This window comes from Equus asinus, chromosome 26 (genome assembly GCF_041296235.1).
Source record: "Equus asinus isolate D_3611 breed Donkey chromosome 26, EquAss-T2T_v2, whole genome shotgun sequence".
NCBI lineage: Eukaryota > Metazoa > Chordata > Mammalia > Perissodactyla > Equidae > Equus > Equus asinus.
In genome coordinates, this window is record NC_091815.1 from 24,144,848 (window position 1) to 24,171,654 (window position 26,807).

The following is a 26,807-nucleotide window of genomic DNA, read 5'->3' on the forward strand; positions in this document are numbered from 1 at the left end:
GATTATGTGTTGAAGTGATAATATTTGGGACATACTGGGCTAAATCAAATACGTTATTAAAATTAATTTGACTTGCTTCTCTTTAGTCTTTTTTTAAATGGAGCTACTAGGATACTTAGAATGACACGCGTCGCTGGCATTATGTTTCTGTTGGACCGTGCTGCTCTAAGAGGAGAGAGAAGACTATGGATCATTAACACAATAAATAAGTCTATTATATGGCACGTTGGGGAGTGATCGCTTCTGCAGAAAAAAATACAGATCAGAGTACGGGAGTGTATTAGTCCCCTGCGGCTGCGGTAACAAACCACCACGAACTTGGTGCCTTAAAACAACACAAGTTTATTGTCTGGCAGTTCGAAAGCTGAGAAGTCCAACATAGGTCTTAGGTACCTAAAATCAAAGACTAGGTTCCTTCTGGAGTTTCCAAGGGAAAATCCATTCCTTGTGTTTTTCAGCTTCCGGAGGGTGCCTGCACTCCGGAGCTCCCGGTCACCCCTCCGACCTCTGCTCACATCATCACGTCCCTCTCTGTGACTCTGACCCTTCTGCCTCCCTCTCACAAGGACCCTGTGACTACACTGGGCCCTGGGGAATCCAGTTTAGGGGGACCTAGGAGAGCCTCACTGAGAAGGTGACGTCTGCCTAAAGACCCGAAGGAAGGGAGGAAGGAGCAGTATGGATGTTAGGGAAGGGCATTCCGGGGAAGTAGGAACAGCCAATGCAAAGGCCCAGAGGTGGGCCTGCTCCCTTTTCCCGGGAAGCATCCCCTGCCCCTTGCTGCCCCTAAGCCACAGGGGGCAGAAGTTGGCGCTGTCCCAGGCGCCTCTCCCGTCTGGCTTGAAGAGCAGAAGGGTTTAAGACCCCTAATCCTCATTGATCTCTCGGCACCGTCTCTACCGCCCACGGTTCTTCAAAGGGCAGGTCGGCCTGCGGGGAGAGGGGCAGCCGGGTCAGGAAGGCAACAGGTGCAGCCCTCCCCTCCGCCCGCGGTGCGGCCGCGCGGTCACCTGGGCTCCGGGGCCGCCCTGGCGGTGCAGCGTCCTCCTGCTGTGCCACTGGCGCAGGGAGGCGCGGGCCTCGGAGCTGAGCCCCTGGGGCGCGCGGCCCGCGTCGGGCTGGTAGTGGGCGATGTGGTGCAGAGCCCCGAACCACGTGGTCAGGTAGTACCCGGCTAGGGACAAGAAGGGGAGGTCAGCGCAGCTCTCTCTGCCTCCCCGGTCGCCCGAGGCGCTCCTGCAGTTTGCCCGCCTTCCCAACTGCCCAGGGCGAGGCTGTCTGGGGCGCGGGCAGCCCCGGGGCGCCGCCCGTTGGGTGCCGGCGCTCTGGGGACGACGAGGGCTCACCCTCTCCTCGAAGTTCATCCGGATCCAAGAGCTCCATGAGAAACTCCACGTCCAGCTGCGTCTCCCCAATGTGCGGACTCCAGATCAGCTCCTCCGTCAGCGCCGGCAGGAAGGCGTCAGCCCCCATGGGCTCTGGGGCAGCGGGAGGACAGGCTCTGAGGTAGATGGGGGCGTGTGGACACCTCCCATCTGGTCCCCAGGGCCGAGGGCGCTGGCTGCCCTTCCCTGGGTCGCATAGACGCCTCCCACTGGAGCATGCCACCCTCTCTCCTCGACGTGCGAGCACAGGCGCCTCCTACCTGGTTCCCGCCACCCCCAAGCCACTCCACGTCCAGGTAGACGCAGACGCCTCCTTTACCTTGGTTCTCACCCCGAGCCAAGCCCGCGTAGATGTCACTGCACATCGCCAGCAGCAGCGCCACCTTGCGGCGTGGGGAGCAGGCGGCATGGAGATGCTCCAGGCGCGCGTGGATGCGGCTCCGCACGGCGGGGGCGGGGCCCTGCCCCTCAGGCCCCGCCCCCTGCGCTCCCGGAGGCCCCGCCTCCGCCCGCAGGGCTATTTGTCGCCGCCGCAGTCGTCGCAGCTCCGGGGCTCGGAGTGTGCGGAGTCGCGACCACAGGGCGGGCTTCAGGGGCGCCAGCACCGCCCGGCACAAGGCCGCCTCCACCGCGGGGCCTGCGAGGGGTTCGGGTGGGTGAGGGAGGGGCTGCCAGGCCGACCCACGCCCATCCAGTCGCTCCACCGAACCACCCTGGCTGATCGCCACCCCTCTCTAGCTTCTGGACACCCACCGGTGTAGACATGGGTGTGAACACGCGAGTGGGAGAGGGAGTGTGGCTGTCACACATGTGTGAGATGGAGCAGTGGGGAACAGAACAGGTGTTACTCTATGTAGAAAAGGGCATCTGTGTGCACGTGGAGGGAGAGATGGAAGTTGGGTGTGAACACATATGTAGGGCCAAGAGATGGCACACGTGAAACGGGGGGGTTCAGAGAGTGGCCGTAAGTTCCCTCCCCGTCCTCCTCATTACCAAGATCCTGGTCCTTCTGGGGGGCCCCAGGGCCCCTGCTCCCAAAGACGGCCCTGACATCTGGGTCCTTTGCTAGGTGATCCTGGAGGTCAATGAGCAGGTGCCGCACATCCTGGAGCAGCTCTGTGGCGGGGTCCCCAGGCCTGTGGGGGCCCCGAGCATCTGAGGTGAGGCGCGCCCGAAGGCTCCGAAATTGCCTGGCCACATAGCTGCTCCGAGCCCGGGCCAGAACCCGGACGTGTTGGGTGAGCACATCCTCAGGTCCTTCCTCTTCATCTTTGTAGTCGTTATGCTCCTCCTCCTCCTCCTTCTCCTCCTCCTCTTTCTCCTCCACCAGGCTGGTGAGAGCTGGCCTAGGATGGTGGCCTTCTGGGCTGAGTGGGCCTTCCACCCAGGAGACCCGGTGAGGGGTGGAGTGCCTAGGGGCTGGATGTTGGGAGAGGGGTGGGTCCCACAGAAGAGCAGCAGCAGCTCCCTCACCCCTCAGGGGCCCAGGGCCCTGCCCAGCGAACCTGGATGGTGTCTCTCCTCAGTCTTTGGAAGTGTCTCTGGGGGACCCTGGTCCATCCCCCACTCTCTGTGGGTCTCCAGGTAGAGCTTGTTCACCACGGAGAGCACCCTCCCTGCTGTGTTGAGCTGGATGCTGCCAATCTGCAGAGCATCTGGGGGCCAGCAGAAAGTGAGGTGTCCCAGATGTCTGAGGGGCCAGCCCTGGTTCCTTCAGGGCACCAGGAGACCTAATTCCCAGCCTCATTACTGGAGGAGCTGAGGATTGGTCCTGGGCCCCTCCTTGCTCAGGTCCAGGAGTCGAGCCTCCCCAACTCTCCCAGACCCCCACCCCTACCCTCCCTCGGACCCAGTAGTCTGTCCCCCAAGTGCCATCCTCCTGGACCAAGAAGGCTGGAAAGTTGGCCCCTCCCTCTCTTGGAGAACCATGCCTCACCTGTGTGTTGGTCTCCTGGCCCTAGAGTGGGAGGCGGCAAGAGCAGTGTTCTGGGCAAAACATCCCTGAGAAAAGATAAAGGGGAGCCACGATGGGGCAGGGTGTCTTAGGGAAGGAGTCCCCTTAGCCCTTTTGATGGGTGACCTGTACCTGCTGGCTGATAGGAAGGCCAGGAGATGGAGCAGGTCCTGCATGCAGAGGTTAGAGGATTCCAGAGACACACCTTGGGGAGGGGGCAAACAGGGACAAGTTAGAGAACTTGAGGGCTGCCAGCCTTTCTTTCCTGGGATTCTGTCTTCCCCAGTCCTGCACTCCCCCCAGGAACCCTCTGAACAGGGAAATTTCCACCCCTTGGCATCCCCATTTTCCCCAGTGTCTTTATGCTCACATCCCACTTATGCCACCAAATAGGATTCATTCATTAGACAAATATTTATTGACTAACTATTCATTTCGAGGCACTGGGGATACAGTTGTCAAAAGGCAGACACATTCACTGCCTGCCTGTGCTTACCTCTTACTGGAGGGAGACAGAAAATAACTGAGTAAACAAACAAAGCTATGTGTATATTATATGGAGTGCTGTGGACGAAATGGAGCAATTGAAAATAACTAGGGGCTATGTTAACTGTGGTGGTCACAGATGCCTGAAGGATGGGGACCAAACCAACCATTCAAGGAAGGGCATTCAGGCAGGGAGAACAAAGGAAGAGGCCTTGAAGCCGGGACACATTTAGCATGCTCAAGGAACAGGGGAGAGGACAACGTGGCCAGAGCAGAGTGAATGAGGGGCAGTCGATGGAGAGGTGGGCAGGGACCAATCACACAACATCTTATGATGTTGGAGTTTAAAATTGTACATAAGGATGTTGCATATTCTTTGCAGGGAGTTGGGGGAGGGGTGTGTAACATCTAATCGATGTTTGAAAATACCACTCTGGCTGTGTGCTCGGAATAGATTGCAGGAAGGAGAGGGTGGGACCAGAGAGACCAGAGAGGAGGCCATTGCAATTATCTAGACAGGAGGTGATGGTGGCTTGGACCAGAGTAATGGAGGCAGACAGGATTGGGAAGATTCAGGAGGTATTTTGGAAGTAAAAAGTATTCTTGGTGATAAATTTGCTGTGGCCTGGAGAGTCAGGGCTGGGCTCCTCACCTCCAGGAAGCTTCTGGATCCGGTAGGTGTTGACTTCCCCTGGCAAAGGTCCTGTCCTCAACACCAGGACCTGGCTGGGGTCGTGTCCTGTGACCAGGAAACTCTGTGGGGTGGAGGCGAAGGTCAGCTTGAAGAGAATTCGTGCAGAGACTTTTGCCTGCCTAGCATCCATTTCCCTTATTTTGGGTTCCAAACCCCAAATTTCTTTTACAGAAACCCACTAGTACTCTCAGGGCCTGTGGGTGGGACTAACTCTCCCCAAGCCCTAGGGGTGGGTCCATGATCTGACCTAACCAATAGGATGACAGCACTCTCTGACCACCACTGTGATTGGCCCGGAGATGGGCACGTGAACCAAGCTCAGCCAATGGAAATCTTCCACAGGATTTTTGCTGGAGCCCTTTGGAAGGAGGTCTGTTTTGACGCGGGGGTTGCTAAGCTGGTGAGATGTGTTGGCCCTGAGCTGGGACCAACCATCTCTGCCACCACAGGAGGAGCCCCCTCTGAGGAGGAAGCTGTGGCAGACCTATTAGTTACCTTATCCACATCTACCCCCTTTTCCTTGCAAAACTCCAGCTCCGTTCAGGGCATTAATAGGCCCAGCCGTGGAAGGTGGATACTGCTTGACGTAGGCAGTGTATCCCACTTCCGGCTGTATAATTCCCAGGTGAGTTTTTAAAAATATTGCTACCTGGGCCCCATCCATATATTCTGAATCATTTGTGAGGCCTTTTTTCTTCCCCCCCTGGTAAAAGAAACAGATGCGACTGGTGCCTCCTTTCTTCCCTTCCTCTGCCTGGAATGCATACGTATGCTTGGACCTGCGCAGCCACTGGGCGACCATGAGGGACGTCCAAGAGAATTGCAGAGAAGCTGGCCTTTATGTCCCCTGAGCTGCTGCACTAGAGCCAGCAGCGTCCTTTCTGGTTATGTGAGAAAGACCCACGCCTGTTCATCTCAGCTACTATAGGATCAGCGTTTGTTACTGGCAGCCCCAAATGTCCAGAATTCCCCACACTTTAAAGCTAAGCCAAGCAGGGGGACGAAGAGAAATTCGTAAGTTGTCTGATGCTCAGGATTTAGACATTCCAGAAATTACTTTTACTTCTCAGTTCTTCAGTTATTTGAATCAATAAGTTGCCTTTTTGGGTTGCTGATTTGTGTTGTGTTTGTCACTAGCAAACAGCAAGAGTCCTGAGGGATCCAGGGTGTCATGGGGAGGGTCGGTGGGGGGGGTCCCCGGCTGTGAGTACTCACCCCTGGTGGCCACAGCTCCAGAAGCACTTCTGCCTCCTGTGCATCCAGCTCTGGGATCTGCCACACCCCCCATGTCCTCTGCAGGCGAAGGAGTGGCTCTGGGGTCCTGAGGACCCCTAAGGGGATCTCGCCTGCTCCATTCATCTGTGATGGGGCCAGTCTGGGACATGCAGGGTCCAGGAGACCAAGGGTCAGAGGTGGGCAGTTGGGCACTAAGGCGGGGTCAAAGGCGCAGGAAGGGCAGCCCAGGATGAAGGCTCAGAGATGGGGCTTGGGGTCCTGTGGGGTGTAGGCATTAGATGGAAGGGACTTCTGAATTCAGGGACAGGAGATGGAGATCTCGACCCCAGCAGCCCTCACCTCTCCCCGTCGGTGGGGCCTGCTGCGGCCTTGTCCTCTGGCCAGGCCATCCTCAGGATGTGGGAGGCCAGCGAGCCTTGGTCTGGCCCCTGGAGGGGAGGAAGATAAGGCTCGAGTCAGCTCCAGCCCAGGAGCAATATTCACAATATTTACAGCCAGTATGGCAGAGGCCCTGACCAATCAGAAGGGACCCGAGACCCCCTGCTCTGCCAGGTGTTAATTCTTCAGCTGCTGGATGGTGGGGAGATCTGGGGATCCCAGGAGCGATGCCGGTATGTCTTGGGGTGTGGGGAGAGGACTCAAAATGACAGCTCTTTACGAAGTGGTAGGGAAATATTTCAGATTTTAGCATCTGGAGCAGCCACACAAATGTGGACCAGCTGAATAACGACCCTTGCCAAAACCCAGTGCCTGGAAATGGGCTCGGGGCATAGTAGGCACTCCATAACCAGGACACATGTCACACAGTATCCCCTCCTCCCCACCCCCAGGCCAGAGGGGACCTCAGATATTTCCCCCAACATTTTATGATGAAAATTTTCTGACATTCAGGAAAACTGGAAACATTTTACAGTGAACATCCATATACTCACTACCTGGATTCCACTATGGACATTTCACTCTCTGCTCTATCCCACATCTCTCCCTCCACCCATCCATCCACTGGACCCCACCCTTAAGCAGGTACACAGTCCGACCGTGAGTTATCACTTGAGGAGGGCGTTTTGACTATTTTCCCTGCAGCCTCTCAGAAGTAGGAAACCTGGGTCCGGGAAGGGAGGGTCCACGCATGCATCCATCCATCCAACAAAGACTGACTGGGTTCATGCCCAGAATTAGGAGCCAGAGCCTGGGGAAAGGGCGATGGGCAGCATAGGCTCCTGCTCAAAAGGGCTTCCATTCTTGCTTGGGGTGGGTATGGGAGATGGATAATGAAGAGCCAAACAAATCCATCAGCCCACTGAACAGAAGCTCAGGGTGTCAGGAAGGGGGAGCAGAGAGCAGGTGCCCTCCCCCGGGGAGAGCAGGCGGGAGGAGCGGGGGACGGAGGCAGAGGCTGCCTAGGTACCACGAGAGACAGGAGGAGGTGGGTGGTGCTGGGCCGCATGGGATGGGGCACCTGCCTGATACCACAGGGAGGCAGTGGGGGGTGACAATGCCAGCTGCTCGGCCCCTGGGGCCCCCTACCTGTTCTCGAGGCCTGGAGTAACAGGAAGTGAAAGTGTTCCTCGCAGAGAGGAAGCTGAGCGGGCTGGGGGAAGAGGCGGGGCTGGGGGGTATCTGAAATCGACCTTCCTCCCTCTTTTCCGGGGCTCAGGCCTTGGGAGGAAAGGACCCTGGCAGCCTGGGAGTCCAGGGGAGAGCCACAAGGCTCCCACTGCCCCGAGGCCCCTCTTGGCACCTGCGCTCTGCTCCTCACACAGGCCTGTAGATGCCCCAGTTTCCATCGAGGCCCAAAATCTGACCCTCCCTCCAGTGGCTTCCCGGTGCGCCCACAGAAAGGAACAGCGAGGCCAGACAGCTAAGTGTTAGTTGTCTCTCATTTTTAATTTCTCTCCGATAAGCAACGCCTCTGTCCATCCCCGAGTGGGAAGTGGGTCCTGAGTGAAGGGGGCCCAGCACTCACTTTGGGAGTTGGAGGCAGGGACTTGGGGGTCCCCCACAGGGTGTGAGTCATGTTTGGAAGGCCCCTCCCTGCCCCCAGGGATGGTTAGGTTTTGGCCACAGGCCCCTGGGAGCAGCAGAGGGCGTGGGGGCCCGGGACCCCTGTCCTGGGATCCTGTGTCGGTTAGAAGTGTGGAGGCACCCCCGGCCCTGGGAGCAGTTAGAGATGAGGGAGGTTGAGCCTCACCCTGGGGTGGGTGGAGGCTGCAGGGGTTATAGCCAGGCTGCCCACGCCTCGGCCCCTTGGAGACGTTAGAGATCTGCCGGATCCGGGGGTCTGGGATCCCCGTTTTGGGAGGGAGAGGTTAAGAGACTGAGGAAATGTTCTGAGCTCCCCTGACAAGAGCTAAAAGTTAGAGGGGGCAGGGGCTGGTGGGGCTCAGCTGTCCCAAAGGAGCGGGGCGTCCCGCCCGGGGGACACGCTGTCACTGTGGTTTCTCTCCCTCCGTGGTCCGGGCTTCCTCCTTGGCGGGAGGTGGAGACTTGCTGGGGGAACCTGAAGTGGTGGGGTTGGGGCTTCCCGGCCCTGACTGGGCGTCTATGCTGGCATGCTCCTTCCGGACGAGGTCCTCCAGCTCCTTCTGCAGGGGGCAAAGGTCACAGAGGTCAGCGGACCCCATGTGGCCCAGGGACTGGGCTCAGGGTGGGCTGGGCCGCGCAGTCTCCTCACCTTCCATCCGAGGAGGTCAGCAAGGGCCAGGCAGCCCTGGTCACAGTCCCCCAGCCAGGCCACGTCCCTGCGGGCGGGTGAGAGAGTCAGAGCTCCCGGGCTGGTCCCAGGCCCCTGCCGCTTCTGCCCTGTCCCTCTGTCTTCGCGCCTTCCCTCGCTCTCTGGCCCTGGCCCTTGCAGGCTACCCCCCCCACCACAGGCCCAGGCCTCACCTGTAGGCCTTCTTGGAGTCAAAGTCCATGCCTCCGCCGAGACCCATCATCATTCCCAGGAAGGGGTCCGTCTGCAGGGGACGGGGGGAACGGCGGGGGGGTAGCTAAGAGCACCGACCTTGCAGCCAGGCGGCCTGGGTCTGCATCCCAGCTCGGTGACTTCGCTCCAGGGACCTGACCTCTCTGAACCTCAGTTTCCCTATCTGTCGAGTGGGGGTGATCATGGAACCCACTCCCAGGTGGTCCTGGCAGTGGGTTAATACACAGAAAATGCTTAGCTCAGCATCTGGCACATGGTATGCTTTGCTGCTTGGAGGAAACATCTCTCCCCGGGAGGGAGGCCTGCCTGGGAACGAGGTGACCTCAGGAAAGGAGCCGAGACAGGGAGCGGGGGCCCCAGGGGCACAGCTGAAGGCCGTGGTCCGGTGGGCCCTGACTCCTCAGTCCCGGGAAGCACACGTTCCTGCTTCTGCTTAAGTCGCTTTGAGCTGGGGTTCAGTCACTTGCTGAAAAGGGTCCTGAATGGCGCAGAGGCCTGCGGAATCCTAGGGTCAGAGGAGCTGGAAGCTGACCCTCTCGACTCCAGATGCCTGGTTCCGAGCTGAGGGGTCCAAAGACTGAGACCTAGAGACCTGTCCCCTCATGCCCGAGGAGGCCACTGGGAGGGAACATGGGACCCAAGTGAGGAGGAGGAGGGGAGAACGGAAGGATGTGAATCCAAGCCACTCACCTGGCCAGCTTTCTCCTTGTTGATGAGCAGGCGCGGGGTGGACAGGGGCGCCCTGAGGGGACGGCGAGCTGAGTGGTGAGGATCCCTGGCGGCTCCCCAGTCCCCAGCACCCCACAGCCCCGCCCCCGACGCCCGACCTACTTGCTGATGAGGGATGCAAAGGGCTGCACCTGCAGGGAGGTGCCCATGATGATGAGGAGGTCCACTTTCAGGAAGTCCTGGAGGGGGTGGCCAGTGAGGGCTCTGGGCTCTGGGAGCCTTCCCTGCCTCCCCCGCCCACCTGCAGCTGGCTGAGGAAGGGCCCTCCCCGGGGCGGGGCTGCCCCCACAGGCCGGGAGGGGTGGCGGGCGGTGGCAGGGAGGGACACTCACTGACTGCATGCAGGAGAAGAACCGCGCTGGGAGGCTCTCCCCGAAGAACACGATGTCTGGGGCAGAGAGAGGTGGACAGACGCATGGATGGAGAGACGGAAAGAGACGGTGAAGTGGGGGCACAGAGAGAGAGAACAGGCCGGAGCGGAAGGCAGACCCAGGGGCTGAGGGGGAGTGCAGAGCAGCGGGGACAGGCCAGGGGCACAGAACCCACTCCCCCTGGGGCAGATCTGGGGCTCCGGTCAGGGCGGGGTGAGGGTGAGGGGGCCTGTGGGACAGGGTCGCTGGGGGCGTGCTCACCAGGCTTCACCACGCTCTGACACTTCTCGCACCTGGGAGTCACCTGGGAGAAGATCTTCTCTGGGCGCGGGAAGGGAAGGAGAGAAGGAGCTAAGAGGCTCTGGGCTGGGGCTGCCCCGCCCCCTCCCTTCACAGTCAACAAACACAGCTCAGAAACGGGGGCCTCTGGGGGGGGGGTGCCTGCCCAGAAAGGACCCCCCCTTCTTAGAGAACAGCCCCCACCACCCCCAGCCCCCAGGATTCCGGGGGGCAGGGGGCTCCAGCCCCAGGCTCTAGCCCTTGAATGGCAGAATAAAGGGAGGAGCAGACGCTGGCCCCTAACAGGGGATCACCATCCCCGGCTCAGGGATCTGGACTCAGGGGAGGAGTTCCTCCAGTGGGGCTGTGGGGGCAGCCCTGGCTCAAGCTGTTAGAGGGGCCTGGCGGGTCCCAGGCTGGTGGCGGAGAGCGAGGGAAGCATATGCAGATGCCCCTGGGGTGAGGACAAATGCTTAGGCCCAGCTGCTTCCCACCCTCAGGCTCTGTGACAGACCCCCCCCACCATCCTTGTGACAATACTCCTTATTGCTTATTGATGAGGGACACTTGAAAACAGTTGCTCACTTGCAACTCACAGATCCTAGCTTGTTCGTGCAACTATTCATTAATTCCTTCATCAGATATTCACAGAGCACTGTTTTATGTCTGTAATTTACTTGAAAATATTTCTGCCTTGACAGCATGCTATTCTGTGGGTGACGCATGTGACATCGCCATAAATGAAACACGGTGGGGGGATGTGAATTGTGTGGTCCCCAGCTGCGCACAGCGGGCTGGTCAGGATCCAGGGCCCGGGGCGGTCAGCTGGCCACACTCCTCCACGTGCGGCAGCTGTCCTGTCTCACATGGACACCAGGGGCTTTGTGAAATCAGCATAAAGAAGGTCAGAAAAGGCTTCCCACCAGTGAAATAAGCGGCTTCTTAATCCGCACAATCGATGTCAGAAATAGGGCTTCACTGGTATTCAAGAAATGTAGATTGGCTGGGCTTATTTTTTGGACACTTACATCAACAGGGCCCATGATTCTAGCAAGGCTTGTAGTCTGCACCCTGAGCGACAGCCCTGGGCTTCCTTCCGAACCAGGGCTGTGTCTGGTCCCAGGCACCACAGATTCCACTCGCCTGAATCTGATAACGGCTGAGCGAATCTCGTGCCGCAGCACAGTGCTGGCCAACGTGGTGGTCACAGCCACACGTGGCTTTTTAAATTGAAATTAATAAAAACTAAAGAAAATCTAAAATTCAGTTCCTGGGTCCCACTCGCCACACTTCAAGCGCTCCGCGGCCATGTGTAGCCAGTGGCTGCCGTGTTGGACAGCGCAGCACGGACTCTCTCCCTCCTCTCAGAAAGTTCTACGGGACAGCTCTGCTCTTCTCAGAAGGCAGTCGCATTTGCCTTGACGGGCAGCTCAGTAAGATGAGGTCGGAGCCCCTCGAAGGACTAAGCTCGGGTCTGTACAAGCACGTGGGTGCCTCTCTGCTAAGGCACGTCAGCGTGTGGCTGAAGTTGGTCTGGGGCTTGCATCCATTACAACCTGGCTGCAAGCTGGTGTGGGGAGCAATGAAGCCCTACTGCCACTTCATCTTGGAGGGCTGCCATTATCTGCTAAAAAGAGCCCCAGAGCCGTGCAGGACAGAACTGTGCCACTTGGTGGAGAGCCTGCTCCTGGCGCTGAGGAGGGGACAGTGGGCGGAAAGCCTGTCCTCGAGGATGGCCTCCAGCCGCTCACCTTTCATCCAGCCCAGCGTGTACTCCCGCCGGCAGACGGGGCTGATGCAGTGCGACGTGTAGAAGGTGCCGTGGGCCTCCACCAGGTCCTCAGGCTCTAGCCCCGCCACGCGCTCCAGGGTGTCTATGTTCTGGAGGGAGAGAGACAGAAGAGAGATGGGGAGAAGTAGGGGCAGGGTATGTCTGAAAGCCACTGAACGGGTCAAGGTCATAGACGCTTAAAAGCAGGGGCCCAAACTCAAATGTCTATGAGCCCAGGCCCACTGCCACCACCAGCCCATATGGCATTTTTTGCAAATTCAGGCCACTTTGCTTCCATTTTTCAGAAAATTTGTCTTGCTAGAAGCCCACACTTTAGTGCCACCTGCCAGAAATTGAAATAAATGTACAAATCCACAACGTCTTCACTGTAAATGGAGCCCTCTCAGGCACAGCACCCTCGTGCAGTACTCAACCTGCACAGCTGTACGTGGCAGCCCTGGCCAGGCATTAACATAAATAGACAAATCAGGAGGGGTCATTTGGCTTGAGTCACACTGTTTGCCTACTGAGCAGTCAGGTTTCTTACTATGGTCTGTTTCATAGATGGCATGTTAACTTTCATTCTCTTAAGACAGAGATACGTTCCTCATTAAACAAGAGAGAACGTTCTCTTCCACTTAGACATTTGTGCTCGCTCCTTGTTCTCAAAACACACAGCCTCCTCTGGAGCAGCTTTTGTTTGCCCGTGAGGAATGGTGCTAACGGGGGACACGGGCAGACATTCGACGCATCACACGCGCCCCACAGCTGAACCCACAAGCTTTCCCAGAGGCTCCATGAACAGCATCAGGGTTCCCTTTCAAGGGCAGTGGCTGCTCCCCGCCAGCAGTCAGCTTGTCCCCCGAACGCACAGACAAGAGTCACTGTTCCCAGCTCTGCAGCTCCCCCCCGACTAGAAATCCAAGTTTTGCCTTTGTCACTTGACACAGTCTCCTAGCTGACTCCCGTGCATGTGAGTACGCAGTGTGCGTGCAAATAACTAAAGAACACGGAAAAGAACTGCTAAATGCCTCTGTTATCCTTTGATGCCGCTTTTGACACAGAAGCTACAAACAAGCAAAAAAGAACGAGGCCGACCTGACGGACTAATGTAAAATGATCTCTCCAAGATGCGAAAGGTCCAGAAGAACCAAGGCAGTGGGTCCAGGATGTGGGAAAATGATACGTGAATTTGTGTGTTTGCTTCCCCAAGGGCAGAAGATCTTCGAAGCAGACACGAGAGGCGGGCGACAGCGGTGGCCTCGAGGGCGGGAAGTGGGGGGCTGGGAATACGGCCAAGGAAGTTCTCTGCTAAAGGACAAGCATCAGCGGACGCTCGATGACACACAGCAACTAACACCTGACCGCACAGGGAACGGGGCGAGGTGGGGAGGTGGGCCCGGGGCAGTGGTGGGCCGTTCCTGGAGGGGACAGTGGCCGCACAGCTCCGGCCACCAGCTCTCCCTGGGAAAGTCAGCCAGCGTGCAGCCAGCTCCTCGCACCTTCCAGGAGGGGCCTGGAGCCTGCGTTTTCAGGTGTAACCTCCTGATTTTTAAACCTCTGCTCACTTTTTGCTACCAGACATCGTGTCCCTGGGCATCGACGGCAGCTTTTGAAAAGCACGAAGCTGCTCCGTGGGTGTAGACAGGGAAGGGTCTTCCAGACAAGGAGGGGGAGCGAACAACAGCCGATGACAGACCCTCTGTCTGGTGGAAACACCATATATGTATTTAAAAGAACTCTGTGCTGTTTCGCTGTGTTGATCACGGCAACTTGACTGAACAGGACAACTGTTCTCCTGTTTGAATGGATACTGTGTCTTGACATAAAAATAGCATCGCCCAGCGCTTCGAAAGTGCTGCGTCGTCACAATTCAGAAAGACGGGAAGGCAATGTGTTCTAGAAAACTGGGTCAGTGACTGAGAGGAGCTGAGGCTGAAGGAGAGGGTGACAAGTTTGAAAAAAAATAACAGTTTCATGAAATGTGAGAGTAGAATTTTTTTCCACCTTTATCTATTTTATGTAATATGCCATTTCCAGTGTCTGTGTAGTTAAATCCATGCATTGAATACTGCAAGCAGGGGGGCATGCCCGCACGTTGCACACTGACCCCAGAACGTGCCCACGCCGGCTTTCGTGTAAAAACAGCCTGCAGCTGGTGTGCCCTCGTGGGCAGACAGGGGTTTTGCCTCCGACAGACCTGGGGAGGGAGCAGTCGGTGTGGCCCCGATGGGTTACTTTGCCCGGGGCCTGGGTTTCTGGTGCTGGGGCCCCGGGACCCCATCCCGTCTGCTGAGTTTAAACATTGTCTGTTAGCTGTTCCTCCAGCTCAAGTCCAGACTGCTGCATCCACTGTCTGCCCTCCTCTCCACCTGGCGTCTAATGGGCATCTCAACCTCCACAGGCCTCGACCCAGACGGCTCCGCGGCCCCCACGTCCGCACTTCCCACATCCCAGGAAAACGCCAGCATCGTGGAGAGCTGTCCAGCCATCCTTGACTCCCCTCTTTCCCTCACGGTCATTCCACACCCCATCCATCAGCAAGTCCAGCCGGCTCCACCTTCAGATGGATTCATAACTTGTCTGCTTCTCCCCCTCGATGCTCTCCCCCACCCCCGGCCCAGCCTCCATCCTCTCCCGCTTGGACCATTGCAGCAGCCTCTGCTGGGTGTCTGTGCCCTCTCCCCACTGACCCCCAGTCTGTCCCCTATACGCACCCAGAGGGACCCTGTGGACACCTGGGTTAGGTCACGTCCGGGCCCTGCTCAGAGCCCCCCTGTGGCTCCATCTCACTCAGGAGAAAGGACAGAGTTCTCCCTCTGGCCCCTGAGGCCCTCCATGGTCCACCCTGCTACCTCCCTGACCTCGGCTCCCCTGTTCTGTCCAACTACTGTCCTCCTCGCTCACTCAGATCCAGCTGCTTGGGATTCCTTGAACATGCCAAATACATTCTCACCTCAGGACCCCTGCACTGGCTGTTCCCTTTGCCTGGAACACACTTTCCCCGCAGAGAATCTCGTGGCTCGCTCCTTCCCCTCCTACAGGTCTGTGTCTAAACGTCCCGTTCTCAGGGAGGCTGTCCCTGACACCTTGTTTACAACAGCACCTCCTGCCCCCCTGCACACACACATACACACGCACACAGCACTTCTGATTCCCCTTTCTGCTCAGCTGTGCTCCCCAGACTTCTGGCCCTTTCACACACGCCGTACACTGAGTCCCCATCCCGTCCACGGTCTCTCCCCACATCACAAGGTCAGCCCCGGGGGGCAGGGAGCCCTGCTCCGGCCACTGCCAGCAGGACCTGGCACTGGGTTGGTGCTCAGTAAACACTGTCACAGGAGCTGACAGACAGGGCTGCCAGCAGGGCGTGGTGAGGAGCTCACGAAATCCCACCCAGAAGGCACGTGGCCTCAGGAGAGCAGCTTTTATTGTACCTGAGCCACGTCCCATGGATAAAACTGACCCTCCGGGAAGAAAGGTCAGGTTTATCCGGAGCTGAGGCTCCTCCTGGAAGAAGAGGCCGCCCCAGCCTGGCGCCACCACCTCTCCTGGGCTGGAGCACCTGCCCCATTTGAGAAATCTGAACCTCAAAATAAAAAGAACCATCCTCCCTTCAACATCCACAAGTCAATCAACGTGGTGCACCACATTAACAAAACGAAAAACAAAAACAGCCATTCATGATAAAATGGGCACAGAAGGAAAGCACCTCAACGTGCTAAAGGCCGTATAAGACAGAGCCGCAGCCAACATCACACTCAATGGGAAAAACTGAGCGCCATCCCCCTGAGAACAGCAACAAGACAAGGGTGCCCACTCTCACCACTCTTATTCAGCATAGTACTGGAGGTTTTGGCCAGAGCAATTAGGCAGGAAAAAGAAATAAAAGGAATCCAAATAGGGAGTGAAGAAGTGAAACTCTCGCTGTTTGCAGATGACATGATTTTATGTACAGAAAACCCTAAAGAATCCATTGGAAAGGTATTAGAAATAATCAACTACTATAGCAAAGTTGCAGGGTACAAGGTCAACTTACACAAATCAACGGCATTTCTATACTCTAATAATGAACTAACAGAAAGAGAACTCAAGAACACAATCCTATTTACAATGGCAACAAAAACAATAAATTATCTTGGAATAAATTTAACCAAGGAAGTGAAAGACCTATACGATGAAAACTACAAGACTTTCCTGAAAGAAACTGATGACGACATAAAGAGATGGAAAGACATTCCATGCACATGGATTGGAAGAATAAACATAGTTAAAATGTCCATTCTACCTAAAGCAATCTACAGATTCAATGTCATCCCAAGCAGAATCCCAATGACATTCTTCACAGAAATAGAACAACGAATTGTAAAATTCATATGGGGCAACAAAAGACCCCGAATTGCTAAGGCAATCCTGAGAAAAAAGAACACAGCTGGAGGCATCACAATCCCTGACTTCAAAACATACTACAAAGCTACAGTAATCAAAACAGCATGGTACTGGTACAAAAATAGGTGCGCCGATCAATGGAACAGAATTGAAAGCCCAGAAATAAAATCACACATCTATGGACAGCTAACCTTTGACAAAGGAGCTGAGGGCCTACAATGGAGAAACGAAAGTCTCTTCAATAAATGGTGTGGGGAAACCTGGACAGCCATGTGCAAAAGAATGAAAATCGACCATTCTTTTACACTATTCACAAAAATAAACTCAAAATGAGGGCCGGCCCCATGGCTGAGTGGTTGGGTTCATACGCTCTGCTTCAGCAGCCCAGGGTTTCGCCAGTTCGGATCCTGGGTACGGACATCGCACTGCTTGTCAGGCCAGGCTGAGGCGGTGTCCCACATGCCACAACTAGAAGGACCCACAACTAAAATATACAACTAGGTACTGGGGGGATTTGGGGGGGAAAGCAGAAAAAAAAAAAAAACCAAAATGGATCAAAGACTTAAAGGTGAGACCTGAAACCATAAGGCTTCTAGAAGAAAATGTAGGCAGTACACTCTTTGACATCAGTCTTAAAAGGATCTTTTCAGACACCATGTCTTCTCAGACAAGGGAAACAATAGAAAGAATAAACAAGTGGGACCTTATCAGACTAAAGAGCTTCTACAAGGCAAGGGAAAACAGGATTGAAACAAAAACACAACCCACCAACTGGGAAAAATATTTGCAAATCATACATCAGACAAAGGCTTCATCTCCATAATATATAAAGAACTCACACAACTCAACAATAAAAAATTAAACAACCCGATCAAAAAGTAGGCAGGGGATATGAACAGACATTTTTCCAAAGAAGATATATGGATGGCCAATAGGCACATGAAAAGATGCTCATCATCACCGATCATCAGGGAAATGCAAATCAAAACTACACTAAGATATCACCTTACACCCGTTAGAATGGCTAAAATAACCAAAATGAAAAATAGCAAATGTTGGAGAGGTCGTGGAGAAAAAGGAACCCTCATCCACTGCTGGTGGGAACGCAAACTGGTGCAGCCACTATGGAAAACAGTATGGAGATTCCTCAAAAAATTAAAAATAGAAACACTGTATGACCCAGTTATCCCACTACTGGGTATCTATCCAAAGAACTTGAAATCAACAATTCAAAGAGACTTATGCACCCCTATGTTCATTGCAGCACTATTTACAACAGCCAAGACGTGAAAGCAACCCAAGTGCCCATTGATGGATGATTGGATAAAGAAGATGTGGTATATACACAATGGAATACTACTCAGCCATAAAAAAGGACAAAATCGTCCCATTCACAACAACATGGATGGACCTTGAGGGTATAACGCTAAGTGAAATAAGCCAGATAGAGAAAGACGAACTCTGTATGACTCCTCATATGAGGAAGATAAACAAACACATGCACAAAGAGAAGAGATTAGTGGTTACAGGGGAAAGGGGAGTGGAGGATGGGCCCAAAGGGTGAAGGGGTGCACCTACAACACGACTGACAGACAATAATGTACAACTGAAATTTCACAAAATGATGAACTATCATCATCTCAATTAAAAAAAAAAAGACCCATCCTCCCCCTGGTGGCAGCTTCTGAGGCTGCAGGCTCCAAATCGCCAGGCGCGGGAAGAAAATGTTAGAACACTTGTTTTTATGCCGCTGCTCTCTCGATTTAGAACTAGGCGCTGAGGCATGAATGATAACCTGCACACATCAGTGCTATAGTACACCACGTGACTGCAGTACGTGATCATAAAACAAAGGTAGAGGTGCAGGCGTTTTTCACTTTTAGGGGTGCGACACCCTGAAGGTCCCGTTGACGGGTCCAGAAGTGTACAGTGAAAGCTCTCCCGGCTGAGTCCCCAGGGCGCGGCCCCCGCCAAGGACCGCACAGGAACGAGCCGCGGCCCCACTCCCGGCCCCGTGCGGATTACAGGAAAGCCCTCTCCCTGAAGACGCCGCGTGCAGCGGCTGGAAAACCGTCAGAGCCAGTCATTGTGGCATCATCCGCTGGAAAACCCTAACGAACATAAAATCTACAGGGCGCGCGGCGTCCCCTCAGACATGGGATCCTTCCCCGGGATAGGAGATGGCCCAGGGAGGAGGTCCCTGCCACGTCCCCACAGACCCGAGAGGGCGCCGCTGTGCTGGCCTCTGATTTATAGAAGGGGAAACTGAGGCTGCGAGAGGGGAAGCGACACCATGCAAGGCCCACGATGAAGAAGCAGTGGCCCGAGCTCTCAGGCACTGAGGTGCCAGGACACCTCCGGCAGCCTGACCCCTCCTAGGGCCCGTGCCATCCCCTTGGGGTCCCTGCCCCGCTCCTCCCTGGGCGCTCCCGCTCCGCCCCTCCCAGGGCTGGGGGTCCCACCCTGCTCCTCCTAGGGGGCCCCGCCCCGCCTACCTGCGTGTAGCAGCGCAGGAGCAGCCCCTTCTCCTTCAGCAGGCGCAGGAAGTAGTGACAGATGGTGGGCTGCAGGGGAGCAATCACGACAATGCTGATGTAACCGAGAACACCCCCTCCCCCGCACTGCCCCCAGGAGCTGTCCCAGGCCTGTGTCACCTCACGGAATCCTCCCACGGCCTCGTGAGGCACAGACCTTCCCTATCCCCATTTCACAGAGGAGGAAACTGAGGCCCGGGGAGGCTGCCTGTCTTGCCGAAGCCACACGGCCGGTAAGTTGCAGAGTGGGGGTTCGCACAAAAGCAAGCCCGGCTCCAGAGTCTGGGCTCTCCCGTGGGTTGTTGAGCCTCATGACGACCCTTTTCACATACTATTAATGGCTGCATTTTACAGATGGGAAAACCGAGCCTCGAGGTCATGGGCCCAGAGCCCATGAACTTCCTGACCATGTAATATTTGTGCAAGAGCGCCTTCCCCTTCTTGCTGTCCCCCAGCTGTCCTGTCCCCCCGCAGAAAAGAGCTCACCTTGAACTGCCCAGGATAGAGCTCCTTGGCGAGGGCAAAGAAGGGCTCTGGATGTTTCTGTGGAGAGAGGGCCGCAGGGCAGTGGGCCAGATACCCCTGGCGGGATGAGCGCGGAGCCAGGAGACCCTACTCCCCCAAAGTTACAGACACCCCTCCTGGGGGAGCACACACCTTGAAGTAGCCAATCTCAAAGATGGCCTCCGGGTAAGGAAGGTGGTACTTCTCCAGGTTGGCGTAGAGACCGGTGGACGGGGAGCGGAAGTCAGGGATGCCCGCGGCTGGGGGAGGAGCGCAGGGAGCAAGCAATCAGGGACCTTGGCCCCGGCTATACCACACCCACCTCCCAGGTGAGCGCCCACACACGGCTCCCCTCCTGCCCTGGAAGGGGCGCCCCCACCTGGGGGCGGCTACAGGGGGAGGGGGCACTTACACGTGGAGATTCCAGCTCCCACCAAACAGATGACCCTGCGACCTGCAGGAGAGGAGTTTAGAGATCATGTGACACGGTTTGCTCACGCCCCACAACGAAGCCACCCATCACAGCCCCTGACACGGTGTACCAGGAGCCGGGCCCTGGAGCCAGCATTTCGGATGCATGAACAGTCCTCCCAGCCATCTCAAGGCGGTGGTGTTAACATCCACATTCTACAGATGAGGAAACCAAGGCTCAGAGAGGGGAAGGGGTCACAGAGTCAACTGGTGGAAGAGCCAGCATGGGGACAAAGAATCCACTGCTTGCAATTATGTCCATTTAGACAGTTTTGAGAAAAGGCCACTTGGAGAGAGTCTCTCCCCCTGACTCGATCTAGACAAAAATGCATGAGGGGCTGGCCCCATGGCTGAATGGTTAAGTTCACGCGCTCCGCTTTGGTGGCCCAGGGTTTCACTGGTTCGGATCCTGGGTGTGGACCTAGCACCGCTCATGAAGCCATGCTGAGGCGGCGTCCCACACAGCACAGCCAGAAGGACCTATGACTAGAATATAGAACTATGTACTGGGGGGCTTTGGGGAGAAGAAGAACAAAAGAAAAACGCATGAGATCTTATGAGAAGGCTGGGGCCGGGGTTCCCGGAAGGCCTGCGGGGTATTACAAAAATCTCTGGCAACACTTCGCCTTTTGGACCCGATCTTGGAGGACCATCTATTTCTAGCAGAGTATACACATTCCTTCATCATCTTACTTTTGATTCCTCTGTAAACACACATCAGCCACTGGTAGTTTCCAGGGGAAGACCAGAGATTTGTCACTCTCGGCCCGTGCCCAGTGAGCAGGAACGTGGAGCAGGGCTTCAAATCCTGGCTCTCCTGCTCACCAGCGGGGGCTTAGCCCGGATCACCCCTCGGGGCCTCAGCTTCCTGCCCTGTGAAATGGGCGTAATGACAGTAGGGACTTGGCGGGCCCATGAGAGAATGGAGGAATTCACGGAAAGCTCGGGCCGCTGCCCGGCGCTGAGCAGACAGCGCATATTGTCTACTGCTATTCTCTGCTCAATTGTGCTAAACTTCTCGAGACCCATAAACTTCTTGAGACCCAGTTGCTGGCTGGCGGGCAGCCCTCCAGGTGGTACCCTGGTGTCTGTGCATCAGTTGGGCACGCGGGACACACACAAGTGTGAGGCCCCGAGAACAGGGTGCCTCTGGGGTGTCCTGTCCAGAGGAGGCCAGCAAGGGTGAACTAGGCCGAGGCCTGCCCAGCCTCAGCCCTGGGCTTCGTCTGGGGGATACCATCAGACCAGGCCCGGCTGGACCCAGGGGGCCACGTGGGAGGGAGTATGTGCTCTGGACTCAGGGGGCCTGGGGTCGAGTCCTGACTCTGCCTCTTGTCAACTGTGTGACCCTGCACCACGTCACAGCCTCTCTGTGCCTCAGTTTCCTCGTCTGTCCAGATCACTTGTGTAACGACCTCACAAGCATAATGTGAGGACCAAATGAGAGGACGCCTGTCAAGGGCTTGGTCCAGCCTCTGGCAAACAGCCAGGGCTCAATTAATTGTTAGTATTGATTATCATCCCCTCATAGACACCCCTCATGAGCCAGTGATCCTCAAACCCAGGGGCAGCAGGACAGAAGGAACTAACGCAGTGTGGCCACTGCCTGCGTTTGCTGGGGTCAGTCCAAGCCAGAAGATGTCTGTGGACGGCCGCCTAGCCCGCCCAGGAGAGGGAGGCTCAGGGCAGTGGCCCGGCTGCCCGAGGAGGGAGCCGGCAGCAGCTGGAGGCTGGGGCAACTGGAGAAGACGTTCACAACAAAAGGCCGTTCAGGACCCTCAAAGGGGTGATTGTTCTAGTCGAGGACTGCCGAGGGGCTGGTTTCTCAGACGCTGGTGACCTCAACTTGCACCAAGAAATATAAATTACACGATGGCCCAGGCAAGAGGGACCTCTTTGCCAGACCTGCAACGAGCCTCCTGTAGCAATAGTCACAGGGAGCATTCACACAGCTCGTGCCCTGTTCGAGGCCCATTCCAGGCATTCACGTCTATATTAACTGGTTTAACGCCCAAGAACCCCGTGGGTAGATACTATTACTATCATCTTCATTCCATCAAACATGCCCAGCCAATGAGGGCACAGTCATTGACTCAGCAATGGAGATATGACCCAGGTCTGCCAATCAGAGACACACTGACTGGTCTGCCAATCAGAGACACACTGACTGGTTCATGGGCAGGACCCAGCCTGGGCCAACTGGAGCCAATCTCTGCTGTGTTGCTTGAACAAATGTATGGAAGATATTTGGGAGAAAGAAGCTCTCTTCAGTGGGAGTTGCTACGCTGGTGAAACTTGTATTCAGAGCTACCCCCTCAACACAGAGGAGAGCAACTCCAGAGAAGGTTATGATTTTTGACAACATGGAAGCCCCTGGATCCAGCCATACCTAAAGCTGGATTTTAGTTACAGGGTCAACACACTCCTTTTTTGGCTTTTTTAAAGGCAGGCTGAGTTGGGTTTCTTGTTACTTGCAAACAAAAGATGTGAGTGATTCAAGTGGCTGGGGCTGAGAAGTCTCTTGGGGCCCCACGCAGGCAAGGGACTTACAGCGCTCGCTCTGCATATAGCGGGCCACCCCTTCCAGGGTGAGGTCGTCCAGCAGACGCTCCTTCTGGGTGCCCAGGCCCAGCGTCTGGGAGAAGAAGTTCCGCAGGAAGTCCACTGGCCAAAAAGAAAAGAGACAGCGGCCAGGCGGGCGTTCAGCCGGGGTACACAGATGCCCCGCATGCCGCTGCCCCAGCCCTGGGGTACCCGCCTTCCCACAACTAAAGGCTCAATGCCTGGTCCAGCCAGCTGCCTCCAGGGCTGGCAGCGAACCCATTTTACCTACTTTGAATGTCACCCCTGGTGGAGGTGAACAGTGTCACCCCAATCCGTGCCTGAAACTGCCCCCCAGCAAGGGCTCCCAAGGGACATACTCACTTTCTGCTTCTCCGCCAGCCGCTCCTCCTTCAGTGTCTGAATCTGAGTCCTGGAAGGGGTGGGGGTGGGGTGGCCAGGCCCCAGAAGTGGGGTTAGGGAGGCGGGGGGGAGCGGGGCGACACCCTGGTTCGGGGAAAAGGCTCTGGCTGGGAGGTGGGCCTGAGGAAGTGTGGGGCCATGGAGGGACATGCTGGGGGCCCCTGTGTGGGCACTGGGACAGGCCGCCTGCACTGGAGCCCCAGCCCTGCCACTCGGGAGGAGCATCATCTCATGTGGGTGACTTCACTTTCCTGAGTCTCGGTGCCCCTCATCTCGGACACAGAGTCAGAGGGCCCCCACCCCTGAGGCCACTATGAGATGACACAAGTTAACCTATGCGAGGTGCTCAGAACAGCACCCCACGGGATGAGTGCCTGGGAAGTGCTGGCTAGTGCCACTGTCACCTGCCTGGTGTCCACGTCCATGCCCTGCACCCACCTTGTTTGCTGTAGCGTGGGCCTCACCCCATCCCAGGACCCCCACAGCCCTCCTCATCAAAGCCCCTCCTAGGAATAACGCCAGTGGGAAGGCCTCGGTCCTCGCCCTCCCGCTGGAAGGCCCAGATACACCTGTCCCACCCCTCCTCCTCCTTTCTCTGCTCCTCCCATAGGCCAGGCTCCCAAACACAGGTCTTGGGACTCTGTCCCTGGGCCCTCCCTGCTTTCTCCCTCCGCCTTCCCAGGGCTACCTGCCTCATCCATGCCAATGGCCTCAGCCCAGTCACTGACGATGTCACCTCTCTGTCCCCAGATCCAGTGTTCCCACAGTCCCCTGGATACCTCCCCCTAAGGGACCCCAGGCCCCTTACTCCCACTGTGTCCCAAACCGCCCTCAGCATCTCCCCCAAACCTGCGCCTCCTGCTGGGCCCCATCTCAGTGTGGCTTCCCAGTCTGTCAGACACCTCCCGCCTCCCTCCCCCACCCTCCCGCCATAATGTGTCCCCTCCTCAGGGCTCCACCTGGTCCAGCCTGTCCTCTCCCCACCAGGGCCCTGTCCTGGCCTCCTCCCTAGGCTCCCAGCCTCAGTCTCCATCTCCGATCTACTCTGCTACCCTCCTTGTGATGGCCTGTTGGGATCAGCCCACTCCCTTCCACTGCGAAGGCCCTTCCCTTTGCCATCTCTGGTCTAATCATCTTTTTTTTTTGGAAGATTAGCCTTGAGCTAACATCTGCCACCAATCCTCCTCTTTTTGCTGAGGAAGACTGGCCCTGAGCTAACATCCATGCCCATCTTCCTCTACTTTATGTGTGGGATGCCTGCCACAGCATGGCTTGCCAAGCGGTGCCATGTCCGCACCCGGGATCTGAACCAGCGAACCCCGGGCCATGGAAGCAGAATGTGCGAACTTAACCACTGTGCCACCGGGCCAGGCCCTGGTCTAATCATGTGATCACGAGCATCCAGAGCCTACCACGCTGTCAGCTCCACAAAGGCAGGGATCTTTCATGTTCATCACGGGATGCCCAGCACAAGAACAGAGTCTGGCACCTGGCAGGAGCTCCAGAACTATCCACCCCTGAACAAATGAATACCTGCCGGGGCTGGACCAGGGCTGGGCCCTGCAGGGACCTCGTAAAAATGCAATTCTGACCAACTCACTCTCCTGCTTAAGCTGTCTCCCCCATCACTCACTCTCTGGTTCCAAGCCTTTTAGCATAGGAATCTCCTTTCTAGACATTTTTTATTGCTTCTCAAGATTGTATGAGCTTTGCAAAAACTTTGATCATTAGCCAATGTATAACTTGGGGCACCAGCCTCATAATTCCCTCAGCCACCCCAGCAAAATGACCACTATTAACAGGACAATCATTTTTCCAGGCTTTTTCTCTGCAGATAAACCTCACTGTTTTTCCAGAAATGGGTTATACCATGGTACGATGCCACACCTTGCATCTTCCTGTGAACAATATCCTGTAGCCCCACCTCTGTCTTTTAAGCGGCTACAGAGTTGCACTGCAAGCACGCACCATGGTTCATTTCACCCGTCTGCTGACAGCCACTTGGGCTGTTTCCAGTTTCGCCCAGTCACAGACAATGCTGTGATTTACATCCTCGAATCTCTCTCTTTGGGACTGAGGATCCCTTTTTCACATGAAACCTTTTTCTCTGACAGCGGTTGGCTTTGGGAACCAGAGGGAGCAGCCCCAGCCTGACGGGAGCTCTTAGACCCTCTGCCGGGCATCTGTGGGGTGCACTAGTCACAGCTTCTGCTCTGCCCCGCATCTGAGCAGCGACCGCGTGTCTGGGGGTGGGCTCGCATTCTTTCAGGCTGCAGACAGTGAGGCTCTGTGGAAGGACTCGAGGGCCCTGCCCAGCACATGGGAGCAACTCGCTGTGTGTCCCCCAGCAACAGGGATGCTGGGAAGATGAAATGAGATGATGCCCACAGAGCCCTAAGCAGAGTGCCCAGCTGGAATAAGTACTCCACAAATGCTACCCACGAATATAATTAGCTGACCACCCTTGGCCACTAACTACTGGACACATCACACTCTTTCATGTCCCTGGGTCTTTGCACAAGCTGGACCCTCTGCGTGGAACACCACTTCTCACCTTGCCCCAGGAAGTTCTAAGTCACTCGTCACTGACTACAACGTGTCTGTACCTCAGTCTGACTCCCAGACCAGCCTGTGGACTCCACCATGGAAGGGACTAGCTGGAAGCTCTGTGACCCCACAAAGTTGACTCTAGACTCCCAGAGTGCCCTGAGCTCCTTTCATAATCACCCTGTTACGGCCATTCTCTAGTCACTTGTTCATGAGATCCGTGAGTTCAGGGACCAAGTCGGATCCCTGTCTCTTTCAGCCCCAGCACTCATAAGGTTCAGAAGGGTCGGGCGGGGAGGAGTCTGGGAGGGCAGGCTGGGGCTGGGGCTGCACGACCTTCTCTGACAGTTCCTAGAATCCATCATTCCCCAGGAGGCTGACCCGGGAGGTGGGGCGAGGGACTGGGGCAGTGAGCTGAGGGCCCTGGGGTAACTGTCTCCCCTCTTCCGCCTCCCCCCAGGGGAGCCGGGCGTGGGAACAAGCAGGTCTCTCTCCTTCCCTCCACCCTTTCCCCATCTCACCTGAGCCTCCTGCACCTTCCCTGCCTGGGTCTCCAGAGGGTCAGAGGCTGGGGGAGGAGCGGGGTAGACGTGGTTACAGTGTGGGGAATGGTTAAGGGGCAATGAAGGGCTTCAAGGCAGTGGGGTGGGGGCAAGAAGATCCTCTAACCTAATTATCCTGGGCGGGGGATAGTAAAGACGCAGGGGATGGGGAAAGCAGATGTCTTAGGGTGGAGAGGGCTGGGGGGAGAGGTGGTGAGTGGGGGGCAGAGGCTGGGCCAGGAAGGTTTAGGAGAGGGAGGAGAAAGCAGAGCTTATAGGGCATGGAGGAAGACTTAGGAGACGTTAGGCAGGACACGGGAGCGTGTGCGCGTGTGTGCGGGGAGGGTCAGGTTCACCAGCAGAGGGAAGTTTAGAAAGGAAGGGAGAAGACAGGAAGAGATCCTCTGACTGGAGGAGTGGGGAGAGTGGGGCAGTAGGGTTAGGAGAGGCACGGGAATTAGAGGAGAGAGATAGGCGGGACACCAGGGGTTCCCGAGCATCCTACAGTTCCCTCCAAAAACCAGGTACTCTTAGCAACCGGGACCGCGGCAACCTAAGTCCTTAGAAACGAGGGTCCTTAGCGACCAAGATGCGAGAAACACGCGATCATCAGTAACTTGGGGGTCGCGGCAAACGGACCCTTAAAACCTCACGACCCAGAAACCCACCAACCTAGCAGTATGGATCACTAAGCAACGGCCGCCAAGCCCCCACTCCCCCGCGGCATGCAGCCCCTGTCTCCTGCCCCATCAAGCCCACCCTTGGGCCCCGGGGCCTGCAGCCTTCAGCCAGGCCCCGGCGCGGCCCGACTCTCCCACTCGGGCCCCCGACTCACGGTCCGGCTCGGCCATGGGTGCGGGACAGGGGCCCTCGGAGCTGTCACCGACTGCTCTGTCCCGTGACGGCACCGGAAAAGGAGGGGCAGAGATAGGGCAGAAAACTGCAACTCCCAGAAGCCGTCGCGGCCGCAAACAAGCGTTCGCACGACGTCGGGAGTGAGCCCCTCTTCGGTAAGGAAGCTACGC

General features: G+C 56.5%; 2 protein-coding genes across 9 annotated transcripts; both read right to left on the reverse strand.

The window, feature by feature from the left end:
- Positions 1-320: 320 nt before the first annotated feature.
- On the reverse strand, positions 321-7,420 carry RINL (Ras and Rab interactor like). Of its 6 annotated transcripts, none has more exons than XR_011498478.1 (12): positions 7,283-7,420; positions 6,095-6,183; positions 5,735-5,894; positions 4,478-4,580; positions 3,472-3,544; positions 3,322-3,386; positions 2,891-3,040; positions 2,379-2,804; positions 1,705-2,022; positions 1,347-1,501; positions 1,011-1,174; positions 321-930 (listed from the first exon to the last, which is right to left on the reverse strand). XR_011498478.1 is itself a non-coding variant. In XM_070498786.1 (12 exons), the coding sequence occupies exons 2-12, from the start codon at positions 6,142-6,144 to the stop codon at positions 874-876; spliced, it is 1,698 nt and encodes a 565-aa protein (XP_070354887.1). In that variant the 5' UTR covers positions 6,145-6,183; positions 7,283-7,420; the 3' UTR covers positions 321-873. The 6 variants fall into 6 exon arrangements, 4 of the variants coding, with proteins under 4 accessions (XP_070354887.1, XP_070354889.1, XP_070354888.1 ...); XM_070498786.1 differs by having other exon boundaries at positions 1,347-1,478; XM_070498788.1 differs by having other exon boundaries at positions 1,347-1,478; positions 5,735-6,013; positions 7,283-7,300.
- Positions 7,421-7,617: 197 nt separating this feature from the next.
- Positions 7,618-26,788, reverse strand: SIRT2 (sirtuin 2). 3 transcript variants are annotated; one of them, XM_014848689.3, is made up of 16 exons: positions 26,618-26,788; positions 25,762-25,808; positions 22,655-22,703; positions 22,280-22,393; positions 19,671-19,712; positions 19,412-19,518; positions 19,241-19,297; positions 18,716-18,784; positions 11,812-11,941; positions 10,043-10,102; positions 9,743-9,798; positions 9,513-9,589; positions 9,372-9,423; positions 8,642-8,712; positions 8,430-8,496; positions 7,618-8,340 (listed from the first exon to the last, which is right to left on the reverse strand). In XM_014848689.3, exons 1-16 carry the CDS (start codon positions 26,631-26,633, stop codon positions 8,185-8,187), a joined length of 1,170 nt encoding a protein of 389 aa, XP_014704175.1. In that variant the 5' UTR covers positions 26,634-26,788; the 3' UTR covers positions 7,618-8,184. The 3 variants fall into 3 exon arrangements, with proteins under 3 accessions (XP_014704175.1, XP_014704176.1, XP_070354896.1); XM_014848690.3 differs by lacking the exon at positions 25,762-25,808 and having other exon boundaries at positions 26,618-26,785; XM_070498795.1 differs by lacking the exons at positions 22,655-22,703; positions 25,762-25,808 and having other exon boundaries at positions 26,618-26,670.
- Positions 26,789-26,807: the final 19 nt, after the last annotated feature.

Coding starts and splice junctions, on each gene's coding strand:
- RINL (XM_070498786.1), bottom strand. CDS start 6,144: ATGGCCTGGCCAGAGGACAAGGCCGCAGCAGGCCCCACCGACGGGGAG. Junction 2,805..2,890: donor TGAGGAGAGACACCATCCAG/GTTCGCTGGGCA, acceptor CCCAACATCCAG/CCCCTAGGCACTCCACCCCT. Junction 1,175..1,346: donor GGATGAACTTCGAGGAGAGG/GTGAGCCCTCGT, acceptor TCTTGTCCCTAG/CCGGGTACTACCTGACCACG.
- SIRT2 (XM_014848689.3), bottom strand. Junction 18,785..19,240: donor TCTATCCTGGGCAGTTCAAG/GTGAGCTCTTTT, acceptor GCTCCCCTGCAG/CCCACCATCTGTCACTACTT. Junction 8,497..8,641: donor GACTCCAAGAAGGCCTACAG/GTGAGGCCTGGG, acceptor ACCCGCCCGCAG/GGACGTGGCCTGGCTGGGGG.